Genomic DNA, 26,049 nt, shown 5'->3' with positions numbered 1-26,049 from the left:
CAGTCACCACTTGAAGAAATTCTTCATTTCTAAAAGAGTTGTCTCTTCACTCTGAAATTGTGCCTCCAGATCCTAGCCTTTCACACTCGTGGCAACATCTTCTCAACATCCACTCTCCCCAAGCCTCTAAGTATCCTGTAAGTCACCCTTCTCCACTCCATCAAGTACAGATTCAAAGTCCTAGCCACTCATCATGTGACAAACGTTCATTCTTTAAAGCACAAGTTAAAGTCTATTTATTTTTTAGTATCAAAAGTTGTTTAAAGCTCCCATGATATATATTTAAATATTTACTTATGGTAAGAGTAAAAAATGAGGTCTGCAGATGCTGGAGTAGCTGAAAATGTGTTGCTGGTTAAAGCACAGCAGGTCAGGCAGCATCTCAGGAATAGGGAATTCGACGTTTCGAGCATAAGCCCTTCATCAGGAATGAGAGAGAGTAGCCAAGCAGGCTAAGATAAAAGGTAGGGAGGAGGGACTTGGGGGAGGGGCGATGGAGGTGGGATAGGTGGAAGGAGGTCAAGGTGAGGGTGATAGGCCGGAGTGGGGTGGGGGCGGAGAGGTCAGTAAGGAGATTGCAGGTTAGGAGGGCGGTGCTGAGTTGAGGGAACCGACTGAGACAAGGTGGGGGGAGGGGAAATGAGGAAACTGGAGAAATCTGAATTCATACCTTGTGGTTGGAGGGTTCCCAGGCGGAAGATGAGGCGCTCCTCCTCCAGCCATCGTGTTATGTTCTGCCGGTGGAGGAGTCCAAGGACCTGCATGTCCTCGGTGGAGTGGGAGGGAGAGTTAAAGTGTTGAGCCACGGGGTGGTTGGGTTGGTTGGTCCGGGCGGCCCAGAGGTGTTCTCTGAAGCGTTCCGCAAGTAAGCGGCCTGTCTCCCCAATATAGAGGAGGCCACATCGGGTGCAGCGGATGCAATAGATGATGTGTGTGGAGGTACAGGTGAACTTGTGGCGGATATGGAAGGATCCCTTGGGGCCTTGGAGGGAAGTGAGTGTGGAGGTGTGGGCGCAAGTTTTACATTTCCTGCGGTTGCAGGGGAAGGTGCCGGGGGTGGAGGTTGGGTTGGTGGGGGGTGTGGATCTGACGAGGGAGTCACGAAGGGAGTGGTCCTTGCGGAACGCTGATAGGGGAGGGGAGGGAAATATATCCTTGGTGGTGGGGTCCGTTTGGAGGTGGCGGAAATGAAGGCGGATGATACGTTGTATGCGCAGGTTGGTGGGGTGGTAGGTGAGAACCAGTGGGGTTCTGTCTTGGTGGCGGTTGGAGGAGCGGGGCTCAAGGGCGGAGGAGCGGGATGTGGAGGAGATGCGGTGGAGGCATCGTCGATCACGTCTGGGGGGAATCTGCGGTCCTTGAAGAAGGAGGCCATCTGGGCTGTGCGGTGTTGGAACTGGTCCTCCTGGGAGCAGATGCGGCGGAGACGAAGGAATTGGGAATATGGGATGGAGTTTTTGCAGGGGGCAGGGTGGGAGGAGGTGTAGTCCGGGGCATCGTCGATCACGTCTGGGGGGAAATCTGGCATCGTCGATCACGTCTGGGGGGAATCTGGCATTGTCGATCACGTCTGGGGGTCCTCCACTTCCCGCTCCTCCGCCCTTGAGCCCCGCTCCTCCAACCGCCACCAAGACAGAACCCCACTGGTTCTCACCTACCACCCCACCAACCTCCGCATACAACGTATCATCCGCCGTCATTTCCGCCACCTCCAAACGGACCCCACCACCAAGGATATATTTCCCTCCCCTCCCCTATCAGCGTTCCGCAAGGACCACTCCCTTCGTGACTCCCTCGTCAGATCCACACCCCCCACCAACCCAACCTCCACCCCGGCACCTTCCCCTGCAACCGCAGGAAATGTAAAACTTGCGCCCACACCTCCACACTCACTTCCCTCCAAGGCCCCAAGGGATCCTTCCATATCCGCCACAAGTTCACCTGTACCTCCACACACATCATCTATTGCATCCGCTGCACCCGATGTGGCCTCCTCTATATTGGGGAGACAGGCCGCTTACTTGCGGAACGCTTCAGAGAACACCTCTGGGCCGCCCGGACCAACCAACCCAACCACCCCGTGGCTCAACACTTTAACTCTCCCTCCCACTCCACCGAGGACATGCAGGTCCTTGGACTCCTCCACCGGCAGAACATAACACGATGGCTGGAGGAGGAGCGCCTCATCTTCCGCCTGGGAACCCTCCAACCACAATGTATGAATTCAGATTTCTCCAGTTTCCTCATTTCCCCTCCCCCCACCTTGTCTCAGTCGGTTCCCTCAACTCAGCACCGCCCTCCTAACCTGCAATCTCCTTACTGACCTCTCCGCCCCCAACCCACTCCGGCCTATCACCCTCACCTTGACCTCCTTCCACCTATCCCACCTCCATCGCCCCTCCTCCCTACCTTTTATCTTAGTCTGCTTGGCTACTCTCTCTCATTCCTGATGAAGGGCTTATGCTCGAAACGTCGAATTCCCTATTCCTGAGATGCTGCCTAACCTGCTGTGCTTTAACCAGCAACACACTTATGGTAAAAGGCATTGCATAAATAAAAGCTGCTATTGAGATCTTACAAAACACTGTTTATGACAGCTTACAGAGCTTCTCTTCAACCAGTTCAAACTTATTGCCTGCTTGCACGGTGGCTCAGTGGTTAGCATTGTTGCCTCACAGCACCAGCTATCCTAGTTCAAATTCAGCCTCAGGTGACTGTCCGTGTCAAGCTTGCACATTATTCCCATGTCTGCATTGGTTTCTTCTGGTTCTCTGCTTTCCACCCATAGTTCAAAGATGTGCAGGTTAGGTGGATGGCCATGCTAAATTGCTCCTTGTGTCCAGGGTAGGTGGAATAGTCATGGAAAATACAGGGTTATAGGGTAGTGGCAGTGGGTCTGGGTGAGATGCTCTTCAGAGGGTCAAGGCGGACTCAATAAGCAAATGGCCTGCTTCCTACACAGCAGGAATTTTACGTTTCTATGCACTTGTTTCTTCATCCTCCTCTTTTCCACTCAATCAGTTCCACTTCTCAATTTCTCCACAGATCCTTTTATTTTAAAAAAATGGGCCCCTCAGCATACCTACTGCACATATGAAAATGTATAGCTGCTTTAGAGGCTAAAAATTGAGAGCTAAAATTAATTAAATATCAGCAGATACAACATAGAGAAACAAGAGTAAACCATAAGACATGTGAAGCCTTCATGTCATTCATTACAATCACTGCTGATCTTCAACCTCAACTTACAATCCTGGCTAAAGGGGTGGTGTCCAAGTGAGGATTTTAGATGTTTAGATTGTTAGATCATTGCAATGGTTTCAGAGGTAATTAGGGCCAGTACAAGCTGGACAGGTTGCACCTGAACCAGAATGGTCCAACATCCTTGCTGGGAAGTTTGCTAGTGCTGCACAGGGGAAATTTTAAACTGATTTGGTGAGGGGGATGGGGTAAAGGAGATGTAAAGTAAAGAGCAAGGAATGCTAGGACAGATCAGCAGGCGGAGAGGACATGGGCAGGTGGGATGCCTGGAAAGCTAACGCATCTATTTCAATGCAAAGAGATTGATTAGTGGTACGGTGGCTCAATGGTTATCACTGCTGCCTCACAGCGCCCGGGAACAGGGTTCGATTCCAGCCTCGGACAGACTGTCTGTGTGGAGTTGCACATTTTCCCCGTGTCTGCATGGGTTTCCTTCAGGTGCTCCAATTTCCTCCCACAATCCAAAGGTGCGCAGGTTAGGTGAATTGGTCATTCTAAATTGCTCATAATGTTTAAGGATGTGTAGGTTCGATGCATTAGTCAGGATAGTAGGATAGGGGAATGGATCTGGGTGGGTTATTCTTCTAAGGGTTGGCGTGGACCTGTTGGGCCGAAGGTCCTGTGTCCACTCTGCAGGGATTCTATGATCTATGGTAAAGTGGATGAACTTAAGAATGTTAGTCAACACACTGGAATATGATATCATTGCAACCACAGACATGGTTGAAGGGAGCTTAAGACCGGAAGCTCAAGGTATAGGAATTTCAGGTGGGATAGAATCTCAGAATCCCTAAAATACAGGTAGAGGCCATTGAGTCTGCACCGACACTCCAAAGAACATCCCATCCAGACCCATCCCTCTCACCCTTTCTCTGTAACCCCACATTAACCACGGCCAATTTGAGGTAGCTCAGTGTTTAGCACTGTTGCCTCACAGCACAAGGGATCCAGGTTTGATTACAGCCTCAGGCGACTGTCTGTGTGGAGTTTGCACATTCTCCCAGTGTCTGCGGGGTTTCCTTCGGGTGCTCCTGTTTCCTCCCACAGTCCAAACATGTGCAGCTCAGGTGAATTGGCCATGGTAACTTGCCAATAGCATTAGGCGCATTCGTCAGAGGGAAATGAGTCTCGGTGGGTTACTCTTCGGAGGGTCAGTGTGGACTTGTTGGGCCGAAGGGCCAATTTCCACACTGTAGGGAATCTAATCTAATCTAATTCATCTCCACTGCATATCCGTGGACACTGCGGGGCAATTTAGCATGGCCACTCCACCTAACCTGCACATTTTTGGAGTGTGGAAGGTAACCTGGCAGAAACTCACACAGACATGGGGAGAACGTACAAACTCCATGTAGACAGATATCCAACACTGGAATCAAACTTGGGTCTCTGGTGCTCTATGCCAGCAGTGCTTAGCACTGTACCACCGTGCTGTCCAGTGCTGAGACAGAATGGAATGTAAGAGAAATGGGAGTGTTGCAGTAATGAGGGAGGATGCCCGAGAGGGTTCTTCAAATAAGATCAGATAGGTACAGCTTGGAAATAAGAAAGGCTGATTACATTGCTGGGATTATACTAGAGGGCTCCCAACAGTTACAGGTAGATAGAGGAGCAGATATATAAGCACATCACAAAGATGTGAGAAGCAGGGTTTATTTGTATGGGATTTCAACTCTGCTAACATGAACTTAGTGTGAAATGATTAGATGGGGTGGAATTTTTAAAAGTACATCCAGGAGAGGTTTTGCACCAGTAGGGAGATAAGCCTACTAGAGACAGGGCACTGCTTAGACCAAATCCTAGGGAATGGAGCTGGTCAAGTGGTTGAAGATTCAGCGGGCAAATGTTTTGAGAATACTGACCATAACTCTAAGTTTCAAGGGCATTACGGAAAGGATAAGGATAGTACAAAAGTTAACGTCTAAATTGGGGGAAAGCTAATTTCAGACAGGATTTGGTAAATATAGACTGGGAGCAGGTACTTGCAGCTTAGTTTACTTTTGGAAAGTGTCAAGTTTTATAAAAGTCGGACAGTGTAAATTCAGGGCCTGGGTGTTCCTCTCTAAGAGTTAAGAGAGGAGGCAGCAAGTCCAGGGAACTCTGGATGTAATGGGATATCTCAAGCTTGATAAAGAAAAAAGGAGGAAGCATATATCTGGTACAGTGCATTATAAACATGGTGGCCCTTCAAAAGTACAAAGTGCAGAAGGTGGCTTTAAAAACATTAGGGGGGGGGCAATGAAATATTTTTGGAAGACAGGATTACCTGAAGATGTTTTATAACTATATTAAGAGTAAGATGATTAGCAGGGAAAGAGTGGGACCTATTGGAGACCAAAGGGGCAACCTGTGTGCAGAACGAGAGGATATGAGTCGAGTCTTATATAAATATTCCTTATCTGTATTCACAAAGGAGAAAGACATCGTAGCCAGGGATTTCATGTGTGATGGTAAGAGTCTAATCGAGAACAAATTAAGATTAATAAAGAGGAAGTAATAGATGCTTTAGTTGGCACGAAGGTACATAAATCTCTGCAACCCGATGAGATGCACACCAGGCTGCTAATGGAAGGCAAGGGAGACTGCTGGAGAAATTTGATAATTCTTTGTCCAGAGATGAAGTACCAGATGAATGGGATAGCTTAATATAGTTCCTTGGTTCAAGAAGGCCAGCAGATTAGGCCAGGTATTTACAGACCAGTCAGATGTGAGATTTAAACCCCTGCTACTGAAGCATTAACTTGGACCTCTGAATTACAAATCCAATGATATTGCTATTATTCCACCATCTCCCTTTTAATGTTTATGCTTTTTTAAAGCAAAACATATGGGCGGCACGGTGGCACAGTGGTTAGCACTGCTGCCTCACAGCGCCTGAGACCCGGGTTCAATTCCCGACTCAGGCAACTGACCGTGTGGAGTTTGCACGTTCTCCCCGTGTCTGCGTGGGTTTCCTCCGGGTGCTCCGGTTTCCTCCCACAGTCCAAAGATGTGTGGGTCAGGTGAATTGGCCATGCTAAATTGCCCATAGTGTTAGGTAAGGGGTAAATGTAGGGGTATGGGTGGGTTGCGCTTCGGCGGGTCGGTGTGGACTTGTTGGGCCGAAGGGCCTGTTTCCACACTGTAAGTAATCTAATCTAATGTGAAATATACATGGTGTAAGGTCAACGTTCTCACATGAATTAAATCCGAATGACCAAAATTGGAACAGTGGAAACATCCAACTGAATAGAAGAGCTCTAACAAGCAGATTGTAAAGTTCTGTTGATGATAGACTAACATCAATGGGCTTATCCCAATTTACTGAGTGACAGATCAGCCATTCCAAGCTGTCGTCTTATATAGGAAACTAATTCAGAGGGGTCAAATTCCAATTGTAGTTAAAAATAGATCAGGAAATAATCATAATCACTGTTCACTAAACAGCCAACGATCATTGCATTTCTATTGTGCACAATGTTAATAGCCTAGTTCGAGAGAAAGGGGTATCATTTTATAACCACAGGAATTCAAGTCTACTGATCTATACATACAGAACAGTATTGAACACGGAAAGCTTATTCCTGAACTTCTTGCTTGGTCTTGGATTACAAACACCATATTCTCCGTGACAACCATAAGACACTTCCTCTTCGTTCTTGCAACTGATGACTTAATAAATACCTGGCAGAGTCTCAACCAGGCCATTACAGTGTGGATTAAGCAACTGATTATTAGAAAATGACACTGTTACTCAATGATACTAATTTACAACAAAACATAGCACAACAGAATAACACTTAAACTAGGTACAAGGATTTACCATAACAGTACAAGATAAAGCAGCCAGAAATGAATGTGGCGATTTATGACTCAAGGAGAAAGTGAGGTCTGCAGATGCTGGAGATCAGAGCTGAAAATGTGTTGCTGGAAAAGCGCAGGAGGTCAGGCAGCATCCAAGGAACAGGAAATTCGACGTTTCGGGCCTAAGCCTGATGAAGAGTTTATGTCCGAAATGTCGATTTATGACTCAACCTAAGATGCCGATTAACAATCTTATCTTCATCTCTGAACTAAAAGACATCAAAACAATTGAAAGGATTGGCGATCCTCAAATGCCAAACAATGAAATTCGACTATTAGTCACTCATGCCAGGACTCAGTTATACACAGCAATGAAAATTAAACCACGGAATAAACCTAACTCATCAACCATGATGAAAAACACAATCATTTGTGTACATAATACATACTTGGATACTACTTTTAGAATTTTGTCCGTTTTGCAGTGCTTTTCTGAAGACAATATGCAGAGGAACAAATATGCAGGGAGATTTGGAGGACTTACAGGAGCAATAGGGTTGCCATATTAGGGGATTTTAATTTTCCAAGCATGGACGGGAATGACAGAACTTTAAAGGGCTTAGATGGGATAGAATGTGTTAAGTGCGTTCAGGAAAGTTTTCTTAAGTAGTACATTGAGGGCCCTACTCGGTAGGGAGCAAATCTTGACCTATTCTTAGCAAATAGGACAGGACAGTTAACGGAGGTGACAGTGCAAAAGCACTTTGGGACCAATGACTATAGTTCTATTAATTTTTAAAAAAGTTATGGAGAGGGACAAAACTGGCCCACAGGTTCAGGTTCAAAACTGGGGCAAAGAGAATTTGGTTGAATTAAACAGGAGCTTGTAGAGCTTGATTGGAGTAGTTTCTTTGCGGGCAAAGGAACCTCTGGCAAGTGGGAGGCCTTTAAAAATGAGATAGCTAGAGTTCAAGGTCTATATGTTCCTATTAGGGTGAAGGGCAAGGTTGGCAGGAACAGGGAATCCTGAATGACAAGACATATTAAGGCTTTGACCAGAAAAAAAAGGTGTGGCTCAGGTACAGGCAGCTCAGATCAAGGGAATTCCTGGAGGTAAACAGGGAATACAGGAGTTTACTGAAGAAGGAAATCAGGAGGGTAAAAAGGGTGAACAAGATAGCCTCAGCTGAGAAGATTAGGATGAATCCAAAGAGGTATTTTAATTATATTAAAGGAAAAAGCATAACTAGAGAGAGAATAGGACCCCTCAAGGACCAAAGTGGACATGTACGTGTACAACTGTATGGGATGGGCGAGGTCCTCAATGTTTAACATGGAGAAAGACATAAAGGCTTGGGAACTTGGGTAAGTTAGTGGTGATAACTTGGGGAAAGGCCATATCACAGTAGAGAAGGTGTTGGAGGTATCAGAATGTATGAAGGTGGATAAATCTCCTAGGTCTGACAAGATATATCCAAGAACACTGCAAAAGGCTACAGAAGACATTTCTGGGGCCCTAGCTGATATCTTTGCATCATCGTTAGCCACAGGTGAGGTCCCACAAAACGGGAGGATATCGAATGCTGTGCCCTTATTCAAGAAGGGCTGCAAACAAAAGCCTGGGAACCAAAGACCAGTAAGTTTAACATCTGTGTTGGGTAAGTTACTTGAGAAGATTCTGAGAGATAAGATTTACATGCTTTTGGAAAGAGGTTTGATTAGGAGTATTAGCATAACTTTGGGAGATCATGCCTCGCAAATTTGTTAGAGTTCTTTGATCAAGTGACCAGGAAGGTTGACGAGGGATGGGCAGTAGACGTAGTCCATGTGGATTTCAGTTAAGCCTTTGATGACGTTCCACATGGTAGGGTGCTCTAGAAGGTTAGATCGCATGGAATCTAGGGGGTGCTGGCAAAGTGAATACAAACTTGGGTTAATGGTAGGGAGTAGAGGACAATAGAGGAAGGATGCTTGTCAGACTGGAGACCTGTGACTGGTGGAGTGCCTCAGGAGTTGGTGTTGCGCCCATTACTATTTGTGATCTATATCCATGATTTGGAAGAGAACATACAAGGCATGATTAATACGTTTGCTGATGACACTAAAATAGGCGATATGATGGACACTGAGTGAAGCTATCAGACATTGCAGCAGGACCTTGATCAGCTGGGGAAGTGGGCCGAGAAATGGCAAACGGAGATTAATATGGACAAATGTGAGGTCTTGCACTTTGGAAAGTCAAATCAAGGTTGGAGTTTCATGGTGGGGCCTTACGGATTATAGTGGAACAGAGGGATCTTGGAGTTCAGGCTCACAGGTCTGTGAAAGTGCAGTCACACGAGACAGGGCAGTGAAGGCGACTTTTGGCACACTGGCCTTCAGTCAGGGCATCGAGTATAAAATTAGGGAAGCTATGTTGCAGTTGTATAGGACGTTGGGGAGATTGCACTTGGAGTACTGTGTTCAGTTTTGGTCACCTTGCAATAGGAAGGATGTTAATAAACTGTAAGAATGCAGAAGAAATTTGCAGGGATGTTATCTGGACTCAAGTGACTGAGTTATAGGGAGAAGTTGGACAAGCTAGGACTTCTTAGTTTAGAGCATTGGAGACTGAGGGGGGGGGGGAATCTTATAGAGGTGTATAAAATCTTTAGGCATGAATAGGGTGAATGCACTCAGCCATTTTCCCAGGGTTGGGAAATTGAGGACTAAAGGTCATCAGTTTAAGGTGACAGGGGAAAGAATAAAAGGGAACCTGAAGGGCAACTTTTTTTTTTAAACACAGAAAATGGCATGCATATGGAATTAGTTGCCAGCTGAAGTGGTTGAGACAGATACATTAACAACAGTTATAGAACATAGAAAAATACAGCACAGTACAGGCCCTTCGGCCCTCGATGTTGCACCGACCAAAGCCTACCTAACCTACACTAGCCCAATAACCTCCATATGCTTATCCAATGCCCGCTTAAATTACCATAAAGAGGGAGAGTCCACCACTGATACTGGCAGGGCATTCCATGAACTCACAACCCGCTGAGTAAAGAATCTACCCCTAACATCTGTCCTATACCAACCACCCCTTAATTTAAAGCTGTGTCCCCTAGTAACAGCTGACTCCATTAGCGGAAAAAGGTTCTCACTGTCAATCCTATCTAAACCCCTAATCATCTTGTACACTTCTATCAAATCTTCCCTAAACCTACTTTTCTCCAATGAGAACAGCCCCAAGTGCCTCAGCCTTTCCTCATACGATCTTCAAAAGCCATTTAGACAAATACATGGATTGATAAGGATTAGAAGGATATGGGCCATGTGTAGGGAAATGGGGTTAGCATGATTGGACATTTTGGTCGGCATGGACCAGTTTGGGCCAAAGGGCCTGTCTCCATACCATAGGACTCTATGACTATATGACAACGAAGACTGCTAGTTGTAAGCCACAGCTCCATAGGGTTTCAATGACTACTGCATGCATTAGTTAAATAGAACTGCAGCTGGGGCCAAAAGGCAATGCAAAATAGCTCATGCCCACTTGGTCTATCACTTCATTTTCCAGCAAAGATCACTGGAAAATAATCAGGATCTCTGATCAACTGTACCCCATCTGTCCCAGAGGCAGCGGGGTCCAGTTGCAGTGTTGCAACCAAACTGACCTGAACACAAGGGAGAACGAACACGTTGCTTCAGGATGGCTTAATCCCACATGCCACAATGTGCATTTATCCATCAAAATATCAAGAGTCAAGGAAGATTAATATTAATGACTGCAAGATATATCTTGCATAATAGTATCATAGAATAATAAAGCAGAATTGTGTTTAAGGTGTAGCTGCTGATGGTGACAATTGCTCTCATAGCCATCGAATGCTTGGGTTTCGCAAGTAAACATTTGGTAAACAGACGTAAGGGTATTACAATGAAAGAACGAAAGATTCATGTCACATATACCTAAGAAGATACAAGTGGGTTAAGACATATCACTGGTATTGTTGACCTGATGCAGATCAATTTCAAAACGCTGCCCCCACAAAAACTACAGGGCTTCGTGTCCAAAATCTCAAATGCCTGTTCTTACCTTGCTGGAGGTGGAGATCTTTGTTTTGGTTTCTCCTTCTCTCGTTCTCTGTCTTTTTGTGTTCTATCTTTTTCTTCTCGTTTTGCACGTTCTCTTTCCCACTCGTCTTTTCTCCGCTGTCGTTCTTTGTCACGTTCACGCTCTCGGTCCCGTTCTCTCTCACGTATCCTGTTTCCTCGTTCACGTTCTCGTTCTCTTTCCCTCTCACGCTGTTCCCTGTGTCTGTCTCGTTCTCGTTCTCGTTCTCTTTCACGTTCTCTTTCCCTCTCCCTTTCCTGGCATGGAGAAACAATTATAGTTTTTTTCCATTATTATAATAACATTAATATTAGCAGACAAATATAATCCCAAAGAATGGTGGATGCTGGAAATCAAACAAAAACAGAAATTGTTCACAAAACCCAGCATTTGTGGAGAGTAACCAGAGTTAAAACGTTGGGTCTAGAGACCCTTTTTCAGAAAAAATTGCAGCTAGGAAAACAAAAGAGAAAATGCTGGAAAATCTCAGCAGGTCTGGCAGCATCTGTAACGAGAGAAAAGAGCTGACGTTTCGAGTCTAACTGACCCTTTGTCAAAGCTGGTCGGAAAGGGTTGGTATACTGAAGGTGGGGTGGGGGATGAGGGGAGTAAACGATAGATGAAGATGAAGCCTACAGAGAGAGCAATAGAACAACAGTTGGACAGAAAGTAATGCGGGTCAAATGTGGTGCGTGAAAAACACAGGTCAGGCAACATCCGAGAAGCAGGAGAATCGACATTTCGGGCATAAGTCCGTTATCATCATCTTTCCTGATGAAGGGCTTATGCTGGAATCGTCGATCCTCCTGCTCCTCGAACATTGCTTAACCTGTTGTGCTTTCCCAGCACCACACTCTTGACTCTGAACTCCAGTATTTGCAGTCCTCACTTTCTCCTAGACAAAGGAATGGATAAAGGTCAGCTTGGGGTAATCAATTAGCAGCTGACAATGGGATGGTTGTGACTGTAGCCCATGTGATGACAAGGCATGTTGTATGGGGGTTGGGATAAGGATATCGAATAAAATGTTCGAGATTGAGTTCCGAAGGCTGCAGAGTCCTCAGACAGAAAAGAGAGACTCTTCTTCCAGTTTGCATTAGCTTTGCTGGTGCAATGTAGTAATGCTGAGACAGAGATGTTGGCCAGGAAACAGAGTGATGTGTTGAAGTGACAGGCAACAGGAAGCTCTGGGTCATTGTTGTGGCCAGAACGTAGGTGTTCTGCAAAAGGGTTGCCCAGTCTGCACTTTGCCTCCCCAGTGTAGAGGAGACCACATTGTGAACAGTTAAGAGATATATTTTGGGGACTTGGATAGTGAAACGGGGCTAAGTAAATGGGCAGGTGTTATACCAGAGGGAACAGTCCCTGTAGAAGGCTGACAGGGAAGGAAAGGGGAATGGATGTCTGGTGGTGGCAGAAATGACGGCCAACTATCCATTGGATACGATACTGATGAGATGGTAAGTGAGAGACACGGGGGGGGGGGGGGGGGGGGGGGGGGGGGGGGGGGGGGGAGGAGAGAGCTGTACCACTGTTGTGGGAAGAAAGAAAAAGGATGAAGACTGAAGTGCAAGAGATGGGTCGACATAGTGCTGGGAATCCTCGGTTGAGGAAGAAGTGGACATTTAGGAATCCCCTTCATAGAGGCTGGCATCATTGGAACAAATGTGACAGAAATGGAGAAATTGAGAGAGCGGAAGAGATTCCAATGGAAGCAAGGTGTGAGGATGCATCGTCAAAATAACTGTCACAGTCAGTGGATTAGTAGTGGATTTTGGTGGGTCAGCCTTTCCCCAGAAATAGGAACAGAATTGTCAAAGAAGGGAAGGGAGGAGTCAGAGTGGAAATTGGAAGCAAAATAGGTAAAGTTTTCCAAACCTGGATGAGATTTGTATATCGGGGAGCACAGTGGCTCAGTGGTTAGCACTGCTGCCTCACAGTGCCAGAGACCCAGGTTCAATTCCAACCTCAGGTGATTGTTTGTGTGGAGATTGCATTCTCCCAGTGTCTGCGGGGGTTTCCTCCCAAAGCACAAAGATGTGCAGGGTAGGTGGATTATCCTTGCAGAATGAAAGGTCTCAGGGATGGGTTTGGATGGGATGCTCTTCGGAGGGGCAGTATGGACTTGGTGGACTGAATGGCCTCTTCCCACACTGTAGGGATTCTATGATTCTACAAGAGAGGGAAGCATTACTGATGATGTCAATGGGGCCCATAGTGGGACTGCAGCAAGGAAATGTCTATGTACCCCACATTACTGGGGCAGCCCAAGGGTCTCCAAAATGTCCACCTTTTTGCTCAAACTAGGATTCCCCACCACCATGGCTGACAGGCCCTCACCCCTTCTTTTTCCTCCCACACAGTAGTAGGGTCTTTGTGGTCTTCACATTTTATTCCACCAGCATTCACATCCAGAGGATCATTTACTGCCTTCTCCACCACCTCCCACGGGATGACACATATTTCTCTCCATTCTCGTCAGTCTTCCACAGGGATTATTCCCTCTTTGACTCTTCGGTCCTCTCTGCCTCCATTCCCAACACCTTCCCACACAACCCCATGTGATAGAATAAGGTGCAATACCCACTCATTTACATGTTCCCTCTTCATTATCCAAGGCTGCACATCCCTTCCAGGTGAACTTTTTCATGCAGAGGATGGTATGTGAATAGAATGAGCTGCCAAAGGGAGTGGTGGGGGCTGGTACAATTGCAACATTTAAAAGGCATCTGGATGAGTACAAAACGAGGAATGGGCCAGTTGCTGGCAGGTGGGACTAGATTGGGTCAGGATATCCAGTTGGCATGGACGAGTTGGACTGTAGGGTCTGTCTCTGTGGTGTAGTGGCAATGTCACGTGACTAGTAACCTTAATGCTCTGGGAATGTAGGCTCAAATCCCAGAAGCAGCAGATTGTGAAACTTTAAGTGGGTGGCACAGTGGTTAGCACTGCTGCCTCACAGCGCCAGAGACTCGGGTTCACTTCCCGCCTGAGGCAACTGTCTGTGTGGAGTTTGTACATTCCCCCCGTGTCTGCGTGGGTATCCTCCCACAATCTAAAATGTGCAGGTTAGGTGAATTGGCCATGCTAAATTGCCTATTGTGTTAGGTGAAGGGGTAAATGTAGGGGAATGGGTCTGGGTGGGTTGCTCTTCGGAGGGTCGGTGTGGACTTGTTGGGCCGAAGGGTCTGTTTTCACACTGTAGGTAATCTCATCTAATCTAAATGATTTTAAGTAGCGATATATTCACTGCTCACGGTGTGCTTTCCTCTACAGTGGGTAGACGAAGCGCAGACTGGGCTACCAGTTTGCAGCACACCTATGTTCTAACCGCAAAAATGACCTTTACATTCCTGCTGCTTATCAATTCAACACTGTGTTCCCTGCCCAACATCTGCACTTTGGCTTAGCTGTAGTGCTCCAGCAAAGCTCACTGCAAGAACAGTATCTCACTTTCCACTTGGGGACACTGCAATCTTCAGAACTCAACATGCAGTTCAATAATTTTAGGGCCTTAGCATTTTCCCCCATGTCCTTCACCCAGCCTTATTAACACATGGGCTGCAAACACAACCATCCCAATGTCAAACTTTTCCTAGCTACAACCAGTTCTGGAGACAGATCACTGAACCCAAAATGTTCACTCTGCTTTTGAGCCATTAATATTAGAGCCTTGCACTAAGTGGACCAAAGAATAGAGGCAGTTACAGTGCTGTAGCTGAAAAAGGTGTCGCTGGAAAAGCGCAGCAGGTCAGGCAGCATCCAAGGAGCAGGAGAATCAGGATTCCAACAACATATTTTTCAGCTCTGATCTCCAGCATCTGCAGTCCTCACTTTCTCCTAGTTATAGTGCTGTATGCAATCTCACAAAACAGAACAAAATAGACAGGCACAGGTTCAACTCTCAGTCAGCACTGAGTGCATTTATGTTAACCAAGTTAGCTGATAGGAGGTGGATTATTGAGTGGAGAAAAAGATCATGCACCTGACCACTGCTGGAGTATGGTCATCATACAAAGACAGAATTAAATCGATCAGCATTGCCAAGGTCATGGATTTCTCGCTGTGAAAACCTTTAGCATTAAGATGGAATAGTACAGGAAAGGAAAGGGAAATTGGCAACTTCCAAAATGCATCACCTCACATTTGTTCAGATTGAACTCCATCTGCCATTTCTCTGCCTAATTCTCCAATCGATCTATAGTCTGCTGTATTCTCCAACAGTCCCCTTCACTCTCGCTACTCCATCAACCCAGTCATCTGCAAACTTGCTAGTGAGGCAACCTACACCTTTCCCCAAATCATTTATCTATATCACAAAAAACAGTGGTGGAACATCACTGGTCACAGGTCTCCATTTTGAGAAGCTCCCTTTCCCTGCTACTCTGTCTCCTGCTGCCCAACCAGTTCTCTATCCATCTAGCTGGAACACCCTGGACCCCATGCAACTTCACCTTCTTCATCAGCCCATCATGGGGAACCTTAACAAATGCCTTACTAAATAAAGTCCATGTATATGACATCTACATCCCTTCCCTCATCAATCAACTTTGTCACCTCTTCAAAGAAATCCAATAGGTTTGTATGACATGACCTTCCCTGCACAAAACCATGCTGCCTATCACTGATAACCCCTTTTTCTTCCAAATGGGTATATATCCTATCCCTTACTATCTTCTCCAGTAGCTTCCCTATCACAGATGTCAGGCTCATAGGTCTGTAATTACTTGGATAGGTGTAGGGACTAGGTCAGATTGGGATGGCTGGTCAGCACAGATGAGTTGGACTGAAGGGTCTGTTTCTGTGCTCTGTGACTCTATGATTCTAGAGTGAGGTATCATAGTTTTATGATAACGGATAGCAGATTTAAAACAGATGAGTAGAAATGAATTCTCTCAAAGAGTCATGCATCTGTGGAATTCACCACCCCAGAGCACCACGGATACCACAACACTGCTTGAATTTATTATGGACAGAAGCAGATTTTTAATCAGCATTGGGTTGAAGAGTTATGTAGACCAGGCAGGAAAGTGAAATTGAAGTTGCACTGAAATTAGCCATGATCACATTAAACAATAGAGCAGTCACCAAGGGGTGAACTGTCCACACCTGCTCCTACTTTTTATGTTCTCTTAACTGTGGGTATGTTCGTCGAGCTGGCAAGTTGATTTGCTGACATTTCGTCTCCTGTCTAGGTGACATCTTCAGTGCTTCGGAGCCTCCTCTGAAACGCTTCTGGAATTTATGTGGTTCCCTTCCTGCTGTTTCTGGTGGCCGGTTCCAGTTGCTCGTTGTAGTGGCCAGTATATTGGGTCTGGGTCAATGTGCTTGTCGATGGGGTCCGTGGATGCATGCCATGCTTCTTGAAATTTGCTGGTTATCCTATGTTTATCTTGTCCGACGATTGTTGGGTTGTCCCAGTCGAATTTGTGGTTCTTGTCATGTGTGTGTATGGCTACTAGGGACAGCTGGTCGTGGTGTTTAGTGGCTAGTTCGTGGATGCGGGTTGCTAGTTGTCTGCCTGTGTGCCCTAATTAGTTTCATGCAGTTTTTGTATGGAATCATGTTTGTCTTGCACAGGATGGGTATAGTCTTTTGTCCCTAGTGAGTTGGTGTCTGAGCGCTCCTGTCGGTTTATGGGCTGTCATCGATCCCAGCGGTCAGAGAAGTCTGGCGGTCAGTTCTGAGCCATTTGTTTATATAAAGGTGGGGTGGATAGTGAGTTAGGCTGTAGCATGTCTTAGTCGTTTTGTTTGCCTATATGGCATCTGGGGATGAAGTTGCGGGGATATCCATTATTGGCGAATACTCTGTAGAGGTGGTGTTCTTCCCTTCATAGATTAGGGCTACAACACACTGTAGCAACCCCACTGAACAGGGTACGAATGCAGCTTCTCTTGTATGTGTGTTTAGGTGGTTGCTGTTGTAATTCAGAATCTGGTTGGTGTGTGTAGCTTTCCTATATACGTTCGTGGTGCATGCACCATTCTGTGTTTTTTGTATCATCACATCCAGGAATGGGAGTTGATTGTTGGTTTCTTCCTCTCTCTTAAATCTGATCCCTGAGCGTACGGTGTTGATAAAACGGTGTGTGGTCTTGACTTCTGTTCTCTTAATGATAACAAAAGTGTTGTCAATGTATCTGATCCAGAGTTTAGGGTGGATTTGTGATCGGGCTGTTTGTTCCAGCAGAAGTGATGCAAAGGCTATGAGCCCATAGGAGTTCCATTGATCTGTTCATATATTTGGTTGTTGAACGTGAAATGCGTTGTTAAGCTCATGTCTAGTAGTTTGAGCATTTTTTTTTTATTCATTCATGAATGAGGGCGTCACTGACCAGTCCAGCCTTTACTGCCACCCCTAATTACCCAAAGGACAGTTAAGAGTCAACCACATTGCTGTGGGTCTGGAGTCACATGTAGGCCAGGCCAGATAAGGATGGCAAGTTTCCTTTCCTGAAGGACAACAGTGAACCAGTTGGATTTCTCCAACAATCGACAATGGTTTCATGGTCATCATTAGACCCTTCATTCCAGATTTTCTTTGATGAATTCAAATTCCACCATCTGCCATGGTGGAATTTGAACCCAGTCCCAAGAACATTATCTGGGTGTTTGGATTAACAGTCCAATGATAATATCACTAGGCCATCATCTCTCCATTAGTTATTGCTGATAGATCCCATGTCGTGTTGCCTGCTCTCCCTGTTTAGGAGGTTGGCTATTGTCTCTCTGGTTACAGTTTTGCCAATTGAAGTGAACAGTGCCATTACATCAAAAGAGACCATTGCTTCTTCCTCATCTATGCTTATGCTATTGATGCTGTCTAGGAACTTTTGTGATGATTGTGTGGAGTGTTTGAATCTGCTGATAAGATGTTTTCGTTTGGCGTTCTCAGGAGTGACACAATGGGTCCAAGGTTTATGTACCTTCGATAATCTATAAACTCTTGGGGTGTTGTTGCTTTTCAGTTTCATCCTTTGAAGGTCAATCCTGATTATTAGTCTTCTTTTTTGAAGGTTCTGCACTGTGTCGTTTATTCTATTGGTTAGCTGTGGTGTGGGGGTCACACTCCCTCTGTAGGTAGGTGTCGGTATCTGCAAGTAGTTTCTCTGCTTTCTGAACATATTCAGTCTTGACCATGATAATTATCATTCTGCCCTTGTCTGCTGGTAATTTGATTATGTTCTTGTCATTTTGAGTATTTTTAGGCTTTTTCTCTCTTTGGTATTGAAGTTGTTCATTTGTCTTTTCTTTGTTAGCAGAGGTACAATAGTTTGACTGTTTGCTGTGTCTCTTCGGTTAGCCTGTTAGTTCCTAGCATACATTCTAATGCAGATAGGAAGTCCGTGTTGTAGTTGAGTCCCTGGGCTAGTACGGCCTTCTCTGTGCCTGCAAGCTATCTGTTGGAGAGGTTTCTAACCCAGGTGTCTGGCATGTTGACTTTGCAGCTGCTAGTTGGCTTAGTTGTTTTGTCTTGCAGTGCTGTTCCCTTTCTGTACACGGTTCTGTTCTGTCTTATGGTGATGGCCTGTTCCATTACCACAGTCCACTCCTGATTGGTTGTTTCTGAAATTAACGATTGTTGACGTGCAATTCCTTGTCTGTACCTGTGTAATCTGTTGTGTGTGTCCATAGTCACACCCAATGTTACGCAAAAATGCTGCCTTTAAAAGTAAATTAGTCTGAATAGTCTAGTTTCATTCATTCAAGTTATGTTTATGCATGAAAAATGTGGAATTATTCAGCATGATGTCGGTGGCGGGAAAGTTGCTGGAGAATAAACTGAGGGATAAGATCTATTTATATTTAGAAAAGAATGGACCTATCAGTGATAGACAACATGGTTTTGTGCAGGGGAGATCGTGCCTTACCAACTTAATGGAGTTCTTTGAGAAGTGACCAAGTTGATAGATGAAGGAAAGGCTGTTGATGTCATATACCTGGACTTTAGTAAGGCGTTTGATAAGGTTCCCCATGGTAGACTAATGGAGAAGATGAAGTCATAGGGTGTTCTAGCTAGGTGGATAAAGAACTGGTTGAGCAACAGCAGGCAGAGAGTTAGTTGAAGGGAGTTTCTCGAAATGGAGAAAGATGACCAGTGGTGTTCCATAGGGGTCAGTGTAGGGGCCACTGTTGTTTGTAATATACATAAATGATCTGAAACAAGGCACTGTTGGTATGATCAGCAAGTTTGCAGATGACACGAAGATTGGTGGAGTAGCAGAAAGTAAAAGAGACTGTCAGAGAATATAGGAGGATATAGATAGACTGGAGAGTTGGGTGGAAAAGTGGCAGATGGTTTTCAATCCAGACAAATATGAGACAATGCATTTAGGCAAGACTAATTCTAAAGCGAATTATACAATGAACGGAAGAGCCTTGGGAAATGTTGATGGGCAGAGAGGTCTGGGAGCGCAAGTCCATTGTACTCTGAAGGTTGCTGCACAGGTGGATAGAGTGGTCAAAAAGGCATATAGTATGCTTGCTTGGAGGGCCGAAGGGCCTGTTCCTGGGCTGTAAATTTTATTTGTTTCTTTGTTCTTAATTCAATAGCTTGCATGTAGCAATGTCAATAAATGACAAAAAGAGAAGTTAAGATTAAAAGTTTTGAATCGATAATTTCAGTTGTGCAGTGTAAATGGCAAGATTATGTCCAGAATAATGATTCCTGTAGATTGAAAGGTAACAAATGTCACTCCGTTATTAAAAAGCTATTTGGCCTATCACACAAAATTAGTAATGTTGTGTATGTATTTCAGTACTAGCGTGACATGAGGTATTTAGGTCATTTGCCCCAAAGACAATGACATTTCTATCAAATAGCCTGCTTGCCAAAAAAATCAGTCTTCTCTCATACAGTGTGAATGTTGTTTTCTCTTTACTTTGGTATTTCTTGCAATTTGTCCTGATAAGTACAAGACAAAGAAAAATTGACAAAATGTTTATTTTATTTCTCAAAATGCTTACTCTGTAATGATAGTCTGCTTCTGTCCATTGTACTCTGAAGTTCTCGTATTGCCCTCCACGCCAGTACCGTTCAACTTCGGGTTCGTAGTAGGGAGTTATATAGGGGTCAGGCCTAAGGGTCAAGGAAAAAAGGGTCAAGCTTATATACTTTAGTTTCCATTCTATCATGAATATCACAGGAGTGGTTATAAACGTAATCATAGTGAGGCGAATATGTTTGCTCCATTGTTACATGCAACTGCCTACCGATGACACTTTGTACATAGGACTAGCCAATGAATTCTAGCAGCCAGATACTGCAAGGTACAATAAAGGCTCAATTCCATCTTCATACAAATACTTTCTTATTAGGCGGGGTGTGGAGTTGGATAATAAGCAGGGATGGGAATTCTGGCTGATAATTTCGAACTTATTTTACCATCACCACAAACTTATATAAAACTTATATATATTTCATTCACTGAGTTGCAAAGAATACTGCTCTACTGAAATTTTTAAATGGTAGTTGTCAGTGGAGGCTCAGTCAGAACAGGACTTCAATGTGACTAGATCATGATAAAAACAGAAGTTGCTGGAAAAACTTAGGAGGTCTGGCAAATTAGAATACCATTCAGAGGACAGATCGATAGACCTGAAATATTAACTCTGATTTCTCTGCACAGACGCTGCCAGACCTGCTGAGCTTTTCCAGAAACTTCTGCTTTTGTTTCTGATTTACAGCATCTGCATTTCTTTTGGTTTATATTTCGATCATGACAAGGTTGGGGGAACAGCCACCAACTGTTGAAACTAGGAACTCATTTCATTGTTACAGCTCATATCCAAACATTATTTTTATTCATTTTGAGATGTTTGTATCTCTGACTAGGCTTGCATTTATTGCTCACAGAGCAGTTAAGAGTCAACCACATTGCTGTGGGTCTGGAGTCACATGTAGGCCAGACCAGGTAAGGATGGAAGATTCCCTCACTAAAGGACATCAGTGAGCCAGATGGCTCAGCAGTAAAACTCAGTATGTTTGGGTTATCTTTATTAAAAGACTCCACTAAGGGAGAATGTTGTAGACACACACGGTCTTTTGCTTTTGTGTGAGCGTGCTTGATAGCCATGGCTTAGAAAGATCATTAATTTCTGAAGAATCAAGGATGATCGTGATTCAGATCGTGTTTTTAAGCAGAAGGGCTGGAAGTATCTGGCTTTGTGAACAAAAATAGAACTTTATAATCAAAATTGAAATAAGCATACCTGTCAAACCAATACTGACATCCACTTTCAAATCAATGTCACTAATACTGACACTTTGACCGTGAAACTGGGCAGAAGGGAGATCAAGCTCTGTATGACCATGCGCTAATACAACTCCAACATTTTCAGATTAAAAGTAACTGAGGAGGTAAGAGAGTAAAAGGAATCATATCTTACTTAAAAAGAGATCATTAGGGATAGGCTGGTGCTTAAAACCGTATGCCAGTTGTTAAAGATCTTTGGCCTTTAGTTACTCATAGAGGTGAACATTAATTGCCCATTTGATATCATCGAGTGATTTGCTAAGCCAGCATTGGGAAGTGAAACATGTTACAGGTATGATATTAGCATGGACAGAAGATTGTTTAACTAATAGAAAGCAAAAGTGGGGATAAATGGGTGTTTTTCTGGCTGATGAATAGTGGTTAACTGTGTGTCTCAGGACTCAGTGATGGGACCGCAATTCTTGACAATTTCCATAGATGGTTCAGAATTGGGGTCCAAGTGGGGTGTGTCAAAGTTTGCAGATGACACTAGAATGAGAGAGATATAGGTAAGTTAAGTGACTGGGCAAGGGTTTGACAGGTAGAATACAATGTTGATAAATGTGAGTTCATTCATTTTGGTTGGAATAATAGCAAAATTGTCTAATTTTTAAATGGTGACAAATTGCAGCTTGCTGCTGTTCAAAGAGTCCCTGGTGTCCTTGTGCACGAATCACAAAGTTGGTTTGCAGTGCAGATGGTAATTAAGGAGGTAAACAGAATATTGTACTTCATTGCTAGAGGGATGGAGTATAAAATTAGGGAACATCTCAGGAATAGAGAATTCGATGTTTCGAGCATAAGCCCTTCATAAACGTCGAATTCTCTATTCCTGAGATGCTGCCTAACCTGCTGTGCTTTGACCAGCAACACATTTGCAGCTGTGATCTCCAGCATCTGCAGACCTCATTTTTTACTATAAAATTAGGGAGGTTATGCTACAGCTGTATACCTGGAGTACTGTGTACAATTTGGTCTCCTTGAGAAAAGATGGACTGGCACTGGAGGGATTGCAGAGGATGTTCACTACGTTGATTTTCGAATTGAGGGGGTTGGCTTATGAGGAGAGATTGTAGGATTATACTCATTGGAATTTAGAAGGATGAGCGGGCATCTTACAGGAACATAAAATTATGAAGGGAATACATAAGATAGAAGTAGGGAGCATGGGAAATTAGAATGGGGGCATAGTCTCAAAAGGAGCAGATCCACGACTGAACTGAGGACGAACTTCTTCAGTCAAAAGCTTGAGAATCTGTGGGATTCCCTGCTAAGTACTTCGAAATTTTGTTGACTGTTTTAAGGCAATGGAAATAGATTTTTGAAAAGTAAAGAAATTAAGGGTTCTGGTGAATAGGTGAGTTAGTGGAGTGAGTCCATGGAAACACCAACCATGCTCTTTTTGATTCATGAAACAAGCTCGACAGGCCAGATGGTCCACCCCCGCTTGTACTTATTTTCTAATGTAACCAAATTGCTATGGATCTGGAGTAACACGTGGGCCAGTTTGCCTTCCTGACAGGAATTAGATCGGATTTTATGGCAATCTCAAAGCCACCATTACTGAAACTAGATTTTGATTTCCCATTTATTTAAAACATTGCAAGTCCCCAATTACTGTGTTGGGTTTTGAACTTGCATCCCTGTGCCATATCTCTCCTCATAAGCCAACCCCCTCAATTAAAAAATCAACGTAGTGAACATCCTCTGCAATCCCTGCAGTGCCAGTCCATCCTTTCTCAAGGAAACCAAACTGTACACAGTACTCCAGGTATGACCTCATTTGCACTGTATACAGCTGTAGCATAACCTCCCTAATTTTAAACTCCGTCCCTCCAGCAATGAAGTACAACATTGTTTACAAGTCTCAGAACATAACCACTAAGCGACTCCTCATTTGGAGCTTTCTTATAATCTAACATTCTGTGGGTCATGCTCACCACTGACTATGATCTATGTTCTCTCAACTGCTCTGAGGGCAGTTGTGAGCCATATTCTTGAATTACTGTAGTTAATGGTATTGGAACACCTACAGTGCTGTTCATGAGGGAGTTCCAATAGTTTGAACCAGTGTTAGCAAAAAACAGATGATATAGTTTCACGTCACGAGGGTGTGGGGCTTAGAGGATAACTGACAGCATGTGCATACTGTCCTCATCCTTCTCAATGTAGGTTTCGCAAATTAGGAAAGTGCTGAGGAAGAAGCCTTGCTGAGTTGCTGTAGTGCATCTTGAACATGATATACTGTTTACCAATGATGGAGGGAATTTAAGATTGTGAATGAGAGTGCCATCAATTCCAATGTGTAGTTCCAGTGGTATTGAACATCTTGAGTTTCGGTGAAGCTGCATGTAACCAGATAATTGGAAATTACACATTTGTGCTCGATATAAACAAGTTGATTTGAACCAGGAAGGTTGACGAGTAAGTTCGCAAATTATATAGAATTGGTGGGTGTAAATAGTGAGGATAGGCTTAGATTATGAAGATATGAGTGGGCTGGTCAATGGTAAATGGAATTCTGTGGCCTCGAGGCCTAAGTGAAGGGGGGATGGTCCCCATGCCTGGAACAGAGCAGGGACAGTTGTTGGACTGGCGACTGGTGCAGGTGGTCAGTGGTTTGAGGGCTTGGTCAGACGACATGTGGAAGAACCCTGCACTGATCCACTGCAGGCTCTTTATAGAAAGACTGTAATGTTTATCTTTTTAAACTTTATTTTTTATTTTTCTGACTTACACTATTAATCACTAAAAGGTAAAGTAACATCTTGTTTTTTTTTATTTCTCTATTTGATATCTAAGATTTGTACCTAGGTGACCTGTACCCAAGACAATGTCATGTGGGGGTGACATTATAAATTTTTCATTATACTCCAGTACTTGGTAACACGTGACAATAAACCTAAGTCTAAAGATAAGTGTGAAGTGATGCACTTCAGCAGCACAAACAACACAAGGAAACACATGATGAACAATAGGTCTACCAGAAATACACAAGAATCAGGGCAATTTTGGTGTGTATGTCCATTGTTCCTTTAAGGTAACAGGACAGATAGATAAAGTGGTTAAGAATGCATATGGGGTGCTTACCTTTATTAGCCAACGTATAGAGTTTAAGAACAGAAAGTTAACACTGGAACTGTCAGAAAAGTTGGTTCAGCCATAGCTACAGTACTGTGTTCAGTTCTGGATACCACATTACAGAAGGGATGCAATAGTACTGGAGGGAGCATAGAGGAGATTTATCAGGATGTTGCTGGGCTTGAAGCAGAGGTGTTTGAGGGGGTGGGACATGATTAAGATGCATAAAATCATGAGGGGTAGATTTTAAGAAGGGCAAAGGGGAAAAACCAGGGGACAAGATATCAGTTACAAATACAGATCAACTGAATCCTTCGAAATTTTCAATTATCAGAGAGAGAAGGCATGGATTCATTACACGTATGTCATGCCCGACAAACCCCTCAGAATTTTTTTGAAGAGGTGACTAAGATAGTGGACAGGGAAATGTATATGGATGTTGTTTATATGGACTTGCAGAGCACTTTTGATAAAACCCCACGTAAGGGACTGATAACTAAGAAAGTAGCCCATGGAATAGAGGGCAAATTACTAAAATGGCTTGGAAATTGCTTCAGTGGCAAGCAACAGAACGTAGGGATAATGGGTAAGTACTCAAATTGGCAGAATGTGACATTGGTGTCCACAAGGAATTATTCACATTACTTACGGTTGACTTAGAAAATAGCATAGGAAGTCATATATGAAAGAGACCTGGGGATTGAGGTGCATAGACCTTTAAAGTACTACAAAGAGGTGCAAAGATTAATCAAGGCAGCTAATGGAATATTGACTTTATAGCTAGAGGACTGGAATATAATGAAATAGCAGTTATGTTGCAGTTATACAAAACCCTTGTTAGACCTCACTTGGATTACTGTGAATAGATCTGGGCATCACACCTTCGGAAGGATATATTGGCCTTGGAAAGCCTACAATAATGATACAGGGGCTTCAGGGATTAAATTATGGAAGATTACCCAAATTAGGCCTGCTTTCTGAATCCAGAACATACTGCTGGTAAGGGTGATATAGGCAGAAACCCTGATAACATATAAGAGGTATTTAGACATACTCTTGCAATACCAAGATGTACAAGACTTTGGGCTAAGTACTGAAAAATGGATTTAGAATAGTTAGGCAATTGTTTTTGAACAGAGCAGACTCGATGGACTGAAGATCTTTTGTGCCATAAATCTCTATTACTATATACACCTGGCGTGTACCTTTTAGATACTAGAAAACCTTTGCGGCAGCCAGGAGGTAGACATTATGTATCTGTAATTCATAGCCTTTGCTTTGATCTTGTAGCCACAGAATTTTCTTAAAAAACATATACATTTCAAGAAGTCAGCTGTGTGATAGAATGCTCTCCCACCTTCTCTAGATGAATGCGACTTCAAGAAGTCCAACAATGACAGGACAAAGCAGCCCACCTGATTGGCATGCCATCCACCATATTCAACATTCACCTCTTTCCAACACTACTGTAATGCCAAGAGGATACATTGCGCCAGCATACCCATGCTCCTATAACAACACCTTCCTAACCAGCGACCCCTATGACCTATGATTCACAGTAACGTCACAC

At 44.1% G+C, this 26,049-nt stretch overlaps 1 protein-coding gene across 6 annotated transcripts in view; it reads right to left on the bottom strand.

The window, feature by feature from the left end:
• Nucleotides 1-26,049, bottom strand: part of zc3h18 (zinc finger CCCH-type containing 18) — a 248,614-nt gene that overhangs the window by 152,698 nt on the left and 69,867 nt on the right. For all 6 annotated transcript variants that reach the window (XM_060837894.1, XM_060837895.1, XM_060837893.1 and 3 more), the window contains 2 exons: nucleotides 20,110-20,221; nucleotides 11,123-11,397 (listed from right to left, as the gene is read on the bottom strand). In XM_060837894.1, the coding sequence (XP_060693877.1) occupies nucleotides 11,123-11,397; nucleotides 20,110-20,221 (387 nt within the window). The remainder of the gene's footprint in view (nucleotides 1-11,122; nucleotides 11,398-20,109; nucleotides 20,222-26,049) is intronic.

The sequence above is a fragment of the Hemiscyllium ocellatum genome, chromosome 17 (genome assembly GCF_020745735.1).
Source record: "Hemiscyllium ocellatum isolate sHemOce1 chromosome 17, sHemOce1.pat.X.cur, whole genome shotgun sequence".
In the NCBI taxonomy this organism is placed as follows: Eukaryota; Metazoa; Chordata; class Chondrichthyes; order Orectolobiformes; family Hemiscylliidae; genus Hemiscyllium; species Hemiscyllium ocellatum.
The sequence above is the reverse complement of the archived record's forward strand: the minus strand, read 5'-3'. Positions and strand labels throughout refer to the sequence as shown.